General features: G+C 40.8%; 1 protein-coding gene across 1 annotated transcript in view; it reads right to left on the bottom strand.

Annotated features, from left to right (window-relative positions):
* CDH23 (cadherin related 23) overlaps window positions 1–13,686 on the bottom strand; it is a 622,327-nt gene that overhangs the window by 192,504 nt on the left and 416,137 nt on the right. Inside the window, exons 18-20 of the mRNA XM_072995232.2 lie at window positions 13,614–13,686; window positions 12,094–12,210; window positions 7,372–7,484 (exon numbers count right to left, since the gene is read on the bottom strand). Of these exons, the coding sequence (XP_072851333.2) occupies window positions 7,372–7,484; window positions 12,094–12,210; window positions 13,614–13,686 (303 nt within the window). The remainder of the gene's footprint in view (window positions 1–7,371; window positions 7,485–12,093; window positions 12,211–13,613) is intronic.

Below are 13,686 nucleotides of genomic sequence, written 5' to 3'. Positions count from 1 at the left end.
ATTCTTTGTTCTTCTTAATTTAGGCTGTCTCAACTTTACAGAACACCCCAGTAAAAAAAAAATCAAGCTCCATGAGAATCCTTGCCCACAAGTAAGAGCAAAACAAGGAGTTCTCTTTTCCCTCCCACCAAAGTCTCTTAATTTGTGCAAATTGTCTCTGTGAAAAATTAGCACTTTTTGCTGCTGAGAACTAAGATGCACATGTACAAAGCAGAATGACCAGATGGTTGTTTACAAAGTGCCAAACAAGCCCTTGGATGTTTCTCATCCTTAAAAATCCATGCAATAACGCAACCGTTACTGTTATTTTGTAAAATTTGCATTCTTACATTGTGCCACTTTGCAATTTTGCTTAATTCACTCCCCCAAATCATTTCTGTTCTTGTTCTTTTGTTGAAAACACAACAAAATGCACTGCCCTGTTAATAAAGGAGGAGAACAATTTGGGGTTTTTCCAATCTTGCATCCAAACATGAGAAAACCCTAACCCTTAACTAGAGATGTCTCTCCTCCTCCTCCTCCTCCTCCTCCTCCTCCTCCTCCTCCTCCTCCTCCTTTTGGGCACCAGAATCTGGAACTTTTCATAGCCTTGGACAGACTGAACTCTGGCCTAGCTGCCAGTTAGAAAAGGAAATTGTCCCGGTGTTTGCTGGGAAGACTTCCAGCCCAGCCTTTCTCCAAGTGAGCATAATTTGGATGTGAGTTTGGCAGGTCAAGCTCCCATAATGGAGAATTCTTGCATTTAGAATAAAACAAAACAAAACATAAATGGCACATGTTTACTCTCAACTAAATGTTTGAAAAGCCTTATGCAATAGATTTTGTTTTGGCTCTAAGACATGGTATAGATTAAAGCTATAGCATTCATTAGACAAAAGCATATGGCTATATATTTTTAAATCATATAGTGAAAGAACTAGGGGAAAAAAATTCTAACTCCTTGCTGCAAACAGGTGTCATCTGTTATTAGATCTGTCAAATAGCCTGGGTCTGTCCAAACGGTGATATTGCCAGTGTGCAGTATGAACAGAAGTGCACTGGAAATAAAACATATTGTTAGGTCAGAACATCTGATGCCAAAACAGCTTTCTAAGAGCCCTTTATAGACCTCTAGATAAAACCAGAAGCCTGTGTTCCCATAGCTGACATTTATCCCTAAAGGGGTTTATTCCAGTGTGAATCAGATAACTGTTCCATGTTCATCAGTGTTCATCTGAGTATCTGTAGATTCAAACTGTTTTGGCTGGGTGAGCACTTAGGATATTGTTCATGTGTGTCCAGATATGCTTAAAGACCAAATATTGCTCAAAGCTGTAATGCCTTACTTTTTAATGATGCATTTTAGATAAGTATTCTCTGCTTTCTGATTGTGCCTTTTAAGGCCATAAGCTCCAGTATTTTAGAATGTAATTAAAACGTCTTCTTTTTTGTATTTTAATTGTGCCTTTTACGCTTTTGTATTTTGGACTAAATTCTGACTTAGGTATTTGCCTGAAACTTAAATTTAGTTTTCATATACTTTTAAATATTTGTACCAACAATGTGAAAGTGATACACATGTTCTTCCATCCAGTGTCAATATGGATAACACCTCAATCGAATACTAATAACAGAAATATAAGTGGATCCAATTCCATACCATGCAACCCACTTTTGTCACATGTAGCAGTTCTTGATATCGCACAGAAAGTGAGAAGGGGGAAATTATCCAAATAGGAGATTCACACATTATCCAAATAGGAGATTCACACATTATCCCCCTTCATAAATTTATCAGTGTGCTCTAAACTAAGCCCTCAGAATGAGTCTATAATGTTAAGAGTTGAATGAAACAAAAATCTTCTGCTAATGATCAATTTGAACCACTGGTCCTTTGCCCTGTTTATTGTAAACAGATAATTAGCTTTCAACTAAATTAGCATTTAGATAGACAAGCAGGTTACACTGTAATTGTAATTTAGGTGGCAATTATATATCATTTAGGAATAAGCTCTACTGAACTAACTCAATGGGACTTATTTCTGAGTTCTGAGGTCCCTCAAAATGCAGTGGTAACAGAGGTGAGGATTTCTACAATCAGTGGCATTCATTTTAGCAATAGCATTAAAAGACTCAGTCAGGGGGTAATCAGTCAACATGGTAAACAGTAGGTAATTGCCTTCTCTGTTACTGCACATCTCTTACGGAGTCCAGTGTATTCATTACCATGTGTAGAAATGGAAAATTATATTCAAGAAGAAGAAAAAATCATGCCACTAACATTGTTCCCACACATGCAGTGGCATTTCACTTATTAGCCAGTTTTATTAGCTTGCATGTTCTGGGCTCCTGCTAAGAATATTTGTTGCAGTATTTATAGTTTCAGTATTCTGGATGCTAAAAATTGGAGAATGGCCACTTTGTTCTGAAAATATATTCCTTGCTTGAGTGACCCTGATAGGAAGTTTCTTCCATTGACCCTGATAGGAAGTTTCTTCCATTGGAAGACGCCCAATCAAATTGTTCAGTATCTTATAAACACAATTTGAGAAGCATTTAGTTACATTTGTGCTTCCAAGGAAGACTTGGGAATAACTTACTGCTGCCTTCTAGATCTTTGACAATGGACAGAACATTCTCAGGAGTAATAATATGTATACGCATTCCATACATAACATTTCTTTATGGAACAAACAACAGACATTTATTCCAGTTTTCACTGCCCTCATGTTGTGTCATGCTGCTATATTTGGTAGTAATATCAATGACATCCTGCCTACTCCATGATATTTGATGGGCTGCGTTGGTTAACTTTCAGTGATCTTATTGATAATAATAATTATGTGCCATCCAGTCAGTCTGACTTATGGTGACTCTTCAGTGTTTTGTAGATTGAGAGCTTAGAAGTGGTTTACTATTCCCTTGTTCTGTGGGTGCCCTGCAACTGTGTTGTTTGCTCATGGCCACACAGGGTGGCTGTTCTCCTGGAAGTCACAGTGGGGAATTGAACTCCCAACCTCTGGCTCTGCAGCCAGATGCCTCACTCACTGAGCTATCTAGCTTGCTAGTATGCAATATCTGACTAGCCCTAAGACTAATACATGGTCTTAACTGCAGATACTGTTTTTGCACTGAAGGGGAACCCAGTGTGAAATAATGGTTGTTGTGGGTTTTTCGGGCTCTTTGGCTGTGTTCTGAAGGTTGTTCTTCCTAACGTTTCACTAGTCTCTGTGGCCGGCATCTTCAGAGGACAGCACTCTGTGCTCTGCTGTAGACCAGAGCACAGAGTGCTGTCCTCTGAAGATGCCGGTCACAGAGACTGGCGAAAGGTCAGGAAGAACAACCTTCAGAACATGGCCAAAGAGCCCAAAAAACCCCACAACAACCATTAGATCCCGGCCGTGAAAGCCTTCACGCATACCAGTGTGAAATAATTTTAGTTAAAGACATTCTGAAGATAATATAACTAAGTATGAACATTGAAAAAGAAAACTTTAATAATTTGGTTTGCTTTTAGATACAAAAGCATTATATGCGAACACGATGGGCCTTGGTAGTTCTTGTTAGAACTGAAGCAAACCAGACATGCAATCAGAATGGTTGCCTTGGTTTTTCACTGTGCTGGTAAATTATTTAGAGTGTTGAAAATTCCCATTAGTTAGGAACCCTGGGGCAGTCACCTGGTAGACTGAGCAGTCACTGATTGTTTAAAGAGTATCTAGCCAGCAGTGTGACTCAGTCAGTGTACTCACTCTCTAATAATGTGGGAGCAGATAGGAAAAACACAGTAAAAATATGAGAGGAGGAGGAGGAGGAGGATAATCAGACAGACACACACAGAGAGAGAATGACAAAATAAACAAGCAATAGCATAAATGGGGATTTGGAAGGAAATCACTGAGTGACACTGTGCTGGGCAAAAGGAGGGAATTATATTGATGAGGACAAACAAATACTTTTCTTACAGAAATAAAAGGGAATGCCCTAAAGACACTGGATAATAAAAACAAAGCAAAAGCAAAGCCCCATAGCACTTAAAGCACTCTCTGGGCAGTTTATACTTTAATTATGCAAGCTACACATAGTGGGCTGGGTGCTCAATTTACAGATCTTGGAAGGATGGAAGGCTGAGTCAACCTTGAGCTAGCTACCTGAGCTTGTTGGGATTGAACTCAGGAAGTAAGCAGAATCTTGACTGCAGTACTGCAGTTTAACCGCTGTGCCATGAGGCTCCTAAAAGAGGATATGGAAAGCTAGGGGCAATTCTAGATGTTATGACTGCTGTAGAAACATGTGGTTGGGGGTAATAATTTGTGTAGCAAATATGTCAAGCGTAAATGCTCAATATGTGCACCTTCACATCTGCATATGGATCTAGAACACTGCTTTTACATGCATATGCGTGCATGGACGACATCCTCAATTTACAATCCTCAATTTACACTGGAGCAGTGGGGAAGTACTGGAGGAGTGGGGAAAAGAATGATGTTTCCCAGAGCAATAATAATGTGCAGAGCTATCCTAAGATTTTCCTTGGATGGGACCAAAGTAAAGCCATAATTACAATGATGCAAATCAGTTGATAGGAAAAGGAGGGTCAACCATGAGAAAGGAGGTGAGAGAATATAAGGATGTGGTAGAATGAAAGGAAGATCTATAGAAGGCCTTGCCTGGCTCTTGTGTTACCATTATTTGTCCCTTACTTATCCTTGTTTGAATTTCTGCAGTACTGTGCCCTCTAAACACAAGATATATGATAACCAAAGTAGCACTGCAGATGGGATATGACTTCTATATTGCCTCTGCAAAATGGCTGGCTAACATGCAGTTACCCACTTATTTATTTGGCCCCCCTTTTGGCCAAAAGGAACTCAAGGCTACTAAATAAATGAAAAAATTAAAAATTAGACTGAAAACACTCATCCAAAACCATCAGCAAAACATCCAGGCACTGAATGCAGCTTAGCCTAGCGGCCTGGTCTGCCTTGTCGATATATGAGGCTCGGATGACAAAAGTGAACACATGGAAAGAGTATCTGCTTTTCATTCCTTTACCTGTCTGTGCCACCACCTCTTTCCATTTCAAACACCATTCTCTAAAGAAACTTTCTGAGCACCATGTCTTGAACAGATTTTTTTGTCACATTAATTTTCCTCTATGCCAAAGCATGAGAACAGCTTATATATAGTTGTTCATGATGACTGCTGAAATAACCGCTAAGATGAGAGATGGTGACTGGCCTAAAATGGCAGGAAGCGCTTCATGGTTGAGCAGGCCTTTAGATCCAAGTCTCCCGACTCAAAATCCAGCATTTTGTACATGTCCCCCCACTGAGAGAAAACTCATCATTGTGCTCAGTAGGGTGAAGAATAAGGCATTTGGCACTAGTGACTCCATACTTAATGAGGAACACTCACAAAGTTATTGGGGAAGACAATTTTTTTTGTTTCTGGTGCAAGGTGGAAAACCGGCTCCACTTCAGCTATCATTAGTTGCAGCTAGCATGGTCAGTTGTGAAGAATGATGGGATATATAGTGCAACAATACCTTAATGTTCTTTCCTGCCCTAGTGGAACAGTGATAGTGTCACTTGGGTTGGAAAGATTCTACAAACCAAGAGATCAGATTGTACCTAATTTGTGAAAGTGTAGTCTTCTGAATGATGTCTAAATAGGACACTGAGGCCACCTGGTGGACATCACACATGTCACATCTCAGAAAACCATCTTGGATATAGCTGCTTCCTCTCTGGGGTGGGCAAGTGATATGAGAACATACACATTCTTAGAAGCAGCAATGTGAAGGTCTTGATTCATACATACGTATAGTGCATTTTATTAAAGTGGTCATTCATTACTGCATTCTACCCAACAAACACACTGTTTTCTGAATTTTGCCACATTTCCTCCTATTGGTTCTAGTGTGTTTGAATAGCTTTGTGTTTTTAATAGCTTTGGTCCAAATCCTGTTGCTTAGCATAGTAAATAGCATTGCAGTAGGGTGACGGAATCAATGTGGATTTGATGAGTTAACTCCTCCATAAGTTCCACTGATTGAAAAGGATTTACTCTAACTGAGGCTCACTTTACCATAGTACATGGCAACTAGAGTAAGCCCACTGAATCAATGGAACTTACAGAGAAGTTGGCTCCAAAATCCTCTTTGAGTCAAGGCACTTTGTTATTTACTATATTAAGCAACAGGATTTTGGCTTATACAATTTAGAAATTCACATTTTTAGTTTGTGCATAATTTCACATGAATTTTGTGTTTCCAAAATGCCCTGTAAATCAGAAACAAGAGATGCAAAAACATTACTTTCACTATGATTGTCATATGCAACAACAATCTTTTCCATTCTCTATTCAAGAAACAGATACAAAGAGCTCTGTCAGGATAAGGTACATCTCTTGTGTAATTATCCAAGGCTGTTTCATAAGAGAGGGAAGAAGGAAGGAAAAGACCACCAAGTAACTCTGACCGTCTCTGGGTGGCTGATGCACAACTGTCAGCAGCTGGATCTCTCTGCCAGTTCCCTCAAGTCTTATTTTAATGATCCAAGACAAATCACTCCTTGAGGAAAACCTTTCATAGCCACAAAGTATTTTCCTTCAGAACATACTTAGAGACTACTGCAATGGGATGTACGTGTATGTCTGCTGGAGGGTTTTACATATGCTCAAGTAGAGTGTGGATAGCTTATTTCTAGATTACAGTTGCCAGCGTCTCCTAGCCTGCAGCTCCATCAGCTGAGGACCACACTTGGCCTGCAGATGATTTAAGAGGAAATGCTATTGTACGCTTACCCAGGTCAAGTCAATAGAAGTGGGATATGAAAAAGTGAATTTCTCAGTGATCGATATTTATAAAAGCCAAAAGATTCTGTAGTTTCATATATTTAAATTTGATAATTCAAGACAGAAGGCAAGCTACAGATGGCATTTCAAGAAGTTTGCTCCAAATCTATCTCACTCATGTATCCTTCTGGAAAGTTAGGTAAATTCCAGAGAAAATGAAGGAAGGAAGGAAGGAAGGAAGGAAGGAAGGAAGGAAGGAAGGAAGGAAGGAAGGAAGGAAGGAAGGAAGGAAAGAAGGTAGGTAGGTAGGTAGGTAGGTAGGTAGGTAGGTAGGTAGGTAGGTAGGTAGGTAGGTAGGTAGGTAGGTAGGTAGGTAGGTAGGTAGGTAGGTATGATTAAAGGCCCCAAATGACTTCCTTGGGTTGCACTTCTCATGTTTTCTAGTAGTAATGAAGCAAACATTACAATGTCAGGCTCTCAGATTTTGTTGATGCATAAAAGGTCTGTGCTTTCAAGGCAATAAGGATGCAAACAGTATCCTGAACATCGGAATGGCAAAGTCACTCCAGGGAACAGGCATATTTTTTAACTTACAGTAGCAATGCCAGTTTTCTGGTTGTGACCCACACCACCGTCCACTGCCCGCACAATCAATATATATTCTGCTTTAGCTTCCCGGTCCAATAAAGATGTTGTAGTGATTTCTCCTGCAAAATACAAGAGAGGAGAGGGAACAGAGAAAGAAGCATGTTGAATGCTTGCGACTCAATGATGTCTGGAAAACAGAAAAGAGATTTTATAGACTATATGCATGTGGATGTCCTTGCAAATCGTCTTTCACTACTAGTAGAGCTTTATCAACTTCAAATAATATTTACAAACAATATAATTCTTAGGGGAGAAAATATTAGGAACAGAGCACTAACATACATTGTGGAACCTGCAATGGAAGCTATATTGATGTTGCGCAGAAGGGAAGGAAAAATGTGTACAAGTCTCAAGAAAATAGTATCAGGTTGCCAGAAAGAAGATGAAAGGAGAGGGAAAATACCCATAACCTGCACGACGCATACACAAATTGTGCCATTTCATAAAGGGCTATCTGGGTATGTCTCTTCTACTTCAATTTGTTCTTAAGTCTCCATGACCTTTCTTCTTATCACTTCTCCAGCAATGAATTGAAAAGGACCAAAATGTTTATGCTCATTCAGCAAGCTAACCATGATGAGATCATCTGTCCATTACCCTGCCACACAGCCCCAATATTCAACGTATACAACCTAGCCACCATTTCTGTTCCTAAGTAAAAAACAAAGCACCTTAATTGTAATATGCTGCCTAAAGCAGACACCTGGGGGAGAGGGTTAAAAATTAATCTAGATCAGAGAACTGTGAGAGGTCAAAGGGTTCACTAAAATACATTTGCCTCCCAAGTTCCTGTGATATCCATTAATCTGTGGACTGGAAAAAAATTAATCAGTGGGGGATTTTTTTCATAAAAAAATGAGTGTGTCTCAGTGATGGATTGCTCCACTTTGCCCAGAAAGTTACATCCAATTAGGCACACCTTCACAGAGCAGGTTCAGCTAATTTAAGTGAGGCTACTCCTACAGAAAAGTTTCCCCACCTTCAAGATACAGAACAGAGAAACACATTTCTTCTTTTCCACTTCCTTGTGTGATACTGTCTCTTGAGGAACATGTCAATAAGAATGCACTCTCATATTAAAACTCAGCTTTTTCAAAATTATGTTTGGTCTGTAACTAAGAAAATGACACTGGAGGAATGTAGATACAATGTTTGAATGAACCTTTTAATGATGATAATGATGATAATTGCATGCCTTTGGATCTATGGTGACCCTTTCCTGGGTTTCCTAGGCAGAGAATACACAGAGGTGGTTTACCATTCCCTTCTTCTGGGGGCATCCTCAGACAGTGCAGCTTGCCCATGACTACACAGAATATTGCTATCTGTTGATCTCGGATGGACTAGCAATAGTAGTATGTATTATAATATTATAATATAATTATATACTGCCTCATCAAACAAAAGCTTATGATGGTAACCAACCAAGAACTAAAATATGAGCACTTGTGTCACAGTACAGATAGCACTGCTCATACGTGATCCATGACCCATATTTCTAATGTGCAGTATTTTTTGACAGAATTAGAGGTGGATACAGCCAAGGCACCTTCTGGTCCTGTTGTTATGGATACATATCAGCTTGTGGAGCTTGAGTATGTTGAACAGTTTGCCTGGAAAGGTAAACCACAACCACCTGCTCCTTGGATCCTTGCTGACCCAGGCTTTTGAAGTTGGCCAAAGCTATGTTTTCATGCCTGGGTATCAGCTGTGGCAAATGTCTCTTTAAGGGATAGTACAGTCTCAGTGGTACTGAAAGAATCAATGGGAACAAATCCACACTGTTGAAACAAAGATGTTTAGATCCTATAGCTTTTTAAAAACACTGTTCAATGTTCAGCTTGTCATTTCTAGACAAGGTCGTATATCACAAGATGTCTTTGTGAATTCCATGTGGTATTGAAACATATTGATCATTTATACCTGCTCCGGTTTAGTTTTTGGCCTTGATGTCGGATAGAAACTGTCTGGATCGCCTTGGTGAAATGGCTGACTTCAGAAGCGGAATGTGACCCTCTTCATTCCCCTGGACCTCCCAGCAGCTTTCAGCCACTGATCTTGGGTTTCCTTATAGGCTATTTCCAGGGGGGCGGTGGGGGGGGGGAATGTTGTGAACTGCATTCAATCCTACTTAGCCTGCAACTGCATTGACAAATACTTTGGGATTTGCTCCACAACTTACACAGGTGGATTTGAAATATTTTTTCAATGATTGTGTGACACAAAGGTCAATGTGAATCAGCTCAGCCCAGTTTTTCCCTCTGCTGCTGTGGACTTCTACTTTTCTAAAGTTGGAATGACTCAAACGGTGTTTTGCTTGTTCGACCATTCGTTTCATTTTACCAAAGGATGGGCGCATGGCTTTGGTTGCTGTTATGGTGAGATATTAAGCTAGGGCATGAAGTTTTGGGACAGCAGGAACACCCACACTCACAATCTTTCTCCCTAGGCATCACCAAGTATATATTTTAAATAAACTACTAGATTTAACACTAGATCACCTTGTCGCTTACACTGATATATTAGTTTAGCACTAGATCATCTTTGCACAGGGGGAAAAAAGATAAGGAAGAAGAGTAGAAGAATCTCCAGAAGAGCAGTGTCAGAGGTAGGAGAACTATGGGTTGTGAGCACACATCAAATCACATCGGATTAGAGGGCCATTGTGAACAATGGCACTGAAACAATCCAGGGTCTTTATGTGATCACCTGAACCAGATGCAACTGTAAAAATGACTGTGAGTCAAGACACAGAAATCTGAATCACTCCAGTTTGGCTTGCCAGTGTCGTCACACCCTGAGAGAAAACAGCCTGGAAAATGGTGCTGAGACACTTCTGTTCCTCCTCTTGGCCAGGGGAAGGCCCCAAGGTTTTTCAATATCTACATGAAAGCACTGAGCAAACTCCTCTGGGATGTCACCAAAGAAGTATTATCTGATTCTGTTCTCTATCTTCTAATCCCATAGAAGCAGCCAACCCTTGAACAGGTGTTTGGAGGCACTATATGGAGGATGAGAGCAAACTGCCTCTGAATACTTGTTCAAGGGTTGTGCTGGATCTATAGGGGGGCATATATGGCTCTTTAGGTATCAAAAAGGGCCCCCACTAACTAGTACCAGTTTTGGACTGTGACATAGAAAGGCACTAGAGGAACTGGGACTGAAGGGCATGAGATTTGGGACATACCCCTTCAAAATAAAAGGCACATTGATGGTGATGCAGTGTGGGTGCATGGTGAAAGCATCATCAAGATGAGAAGATGGAGATCTAGTTGCTACAAGTGCTATGTGCACCCTTTGTTTCTTTAATATGCCTCATTTGCTTTTCAGGAATCAGAAGGCACGGACAGAAGCATGTGCTCGTCTGAGGGGACATAATTTTTCTGGTCGGCAGGGCGAGCAAAGGTGACAGCATTAGGGGCACGTTTTAGGTTAGAGGGTCTGGCACCTTTAGAATGGATATGAGATGGGACAGTCTTCTGCCTGCATTGTTTGGGGAATAGCAGTTGGTGGCCCCTCAGATCACAGTGGTACACCTGGGGGGGGTCTTAATGAAAAGCAAGGCTAATTAAAAGCAGTATCATCTTAAGGGCAGTTTTAGACCTCAGTAAGATATGGTATCACTGGTCAAGGGCGATCGTGGGACGGTTAGCCATCCTGGCCAGGAGAATATGGTGAGGGGAAGGAGATACTCCCTGTTTGGATCAAGCAAAGAGGGGCATAAATAGGGAGCTCAAAGCAGGGTTCATCAAGAGTGGGGGATTCTTCATGGAACATCTGGGCATCTGTTTCAGTCATCCAGAACTGTGTAGAGAGGACTGGATACACCTTTCAGATGCAGCAACATGCTGTTTGTGACAGCATGGTGGGGAAAAAGGAGCTTCAGGGTGACTGGGTACCCTACGTGGGTACCACAATTTCTGGGCTTCTGAGACATCAGTAGAATTGGCCCTTTGAGGCAGCCTCGGGTTACAACCAGCCTCAAATCATGGGATGTGGGCAGACAACAGGCTTGAGGGTGTCTTCCCAGAGGAGCCAGCTGGGGCAATGCTGGAATGGTATAGCAGTGCCCTGGAAATAGAGGCTCATCTAGTCCAATCCAGAGAGGGGCCTGGCGGGTCCACCTGCTCTGGTTTCAGGTTGACAAAGCTCACCTTTGGTCTGGGGATAGAAATAGTTAATAGATAAATACAGTTGTGGCCCAGTTTGGAAACCACTGCTTGTGTCTCACCTCTTTATTTGCAGGTTGGAAGGCACTGTAATTGTTCTTTATGTACAAGTCACTGAAAAGCTGCATTTATGATTCTGATCGTATGTAATGAAAATGGCTTTATGATCATAGTGGCAGATATCTTGTTGCATAGCACAGTAAGTCACAACTAGAGTAGGCTCATTGGGATATGCTGAGTCAGTTCCTCTGTAAGTTCCATTGATGCAACTTGGTTGCCACTTACTCAACTAAGCAACAGGATTTAAGTCACTGTTATAATATTCTGCGCTTCTATCAAAGCAGATGTGATTCCTTTACCAAACACACCTTGCTCATTCCTATGTGGATGGTCAGTGTGGCAGAAAAGGGGGAAGGCGAAGCAGCAGAAAATCATAAAATGTACACAGTGAAAAGACCAAATGCAAGAACATTGAAGAGAATATCATGGCTGTGCTTACCTGAGCGGGCATTAATACGAAAATGTGAAGATCCTTCCAGAGAGTAGATAATAGATTCCTGGCCATATTCTCTTGATCGGTCAGAATCAGTGGCATTCAGAAACAGCACTGTTGCTCCTTAGATAAAAGCAAGGAATAGGAGAGGTCATTTCCATTCTTGAAACACAATATTAGTATCAATGAAAATATGGGTTTTCTTTCTTTTAATTAATGCATTTTGATGCAGGGTAAAGATTAGATGTTCTCAATACATCTTATACTAGGGGTGTGACTAGACAGTGGGAAAAATGTAAACTGGCCTGCTGTGATTTTGCACTTGGGGAGTCAGGCTTCCCTGGCTGAATTTGATTTAGCTGACCAGACAGGAATCAGCAGAGAAAGAGGAGGAAATTGGCAATAAGTCCTTGCTTGCAGCTTGTTAAGGCAGCTTATTCTGTAGCCATTCAGATTTGCAAAAAGCACATATATAGCAGAAGTACCATAACAAGCTGCAAACAAGGGCTGATTACCAGTTTCCTCTTCTCTCTCTCCTGTCTAGTAGGCTAAAGCAGTTGGTCCTTGTAAACATTCACAAGCTAGTCCTTTTAAACAAGAGCTGGCCACCAATTTCCTCCTCTATCTTTTGCTCTTTCTCTCTTTTCTGCTTTGCTTTGTTTTGTTTTTGTCTCTTAGTTGTGCTTGCATTTCAGCACTGACACCAAGACTTAAAAAAATATGGCTGGGGATGCTCAGTTGAGGGGAACTGACATCCCCATGAGTGGCTCTTTGCTCAGTCTCTCCCCACCTTGAAGCAGAAGGCTAGGAGAGCCAGTTTCTGATCACCTATTAAGTAATAAACTTTCATTAGCTCAAGCAATCGCACTGCCTGAGCTGATGCAAATACATTCAATTGCCAAAAATGTAGATGCCCCAGTAGCATTGGAAAGAAGTATGAATTTGGGGGAAGAACTCCAAGCTGATTTACATAGACTTGTATGTCATGTAGTCGATGGAAAATAATATTAATTTGACTGTTCCACTCCTGGAGCATTTCTTGTATTATTTTTCCAAGTAGTCACTCCTTAAGTTGGAAAATGTTCTCCCTATTTAATACTTGTTAATGTTGTCATCCACTTGATTTAGAAGATTGTGGCAGGGGAAAAACTCAAAGGGACGCCGAATGAACAACTGCATTTTGGATGCAGGTGGCAAGTTTGGTACATCACATTAGATTTTTAAAGGTAAAATAATGGTATATGCTGGTGGACTTCAGCTTTGATAGCCAATGGCAAAGGATCATAGAAATTGCAGTGCAACAAAGCCTACCATTGCCCACCCCTGATATAAATAAACTTTACAGTGAAACAAATCCATATGCTACTACATCACATTGTATACCATTGTGCTTTGCTGAAATGGAGAAGTGAAGAAACTCTATTGAGAGGCTTGATTGATGTTCCTCATTTATGTGATATATTGCTATGCACAGTTATTAACAGGACAAAGGAAAGGGTTATAAAACAAAGGAGCAACTTTCATACCTGCCATGATATCCTCCATGACTGTGATGACATAGGAGGGCTTGCTGAATGTAGGAGGGTTGTCATTTTCATC

This window comes from Pogona vitticeps, chromosome 3 (assembly GCF_051106095.1).
Source record: "Pogona vitticeps strain Pit_001003342236 chromosome 3, PviZW2.1, whole genome shotgun sequence".
Classification (NCBI taxonomy): Eukaryota; Metazoa; Chordata; class Lepidosauria; order Squamata; family Agamidae; genus Pogona; species Pogona vitticeps.
This window is presented reverse-complemented; position numbering and strand designations above follow the sequence as displayed.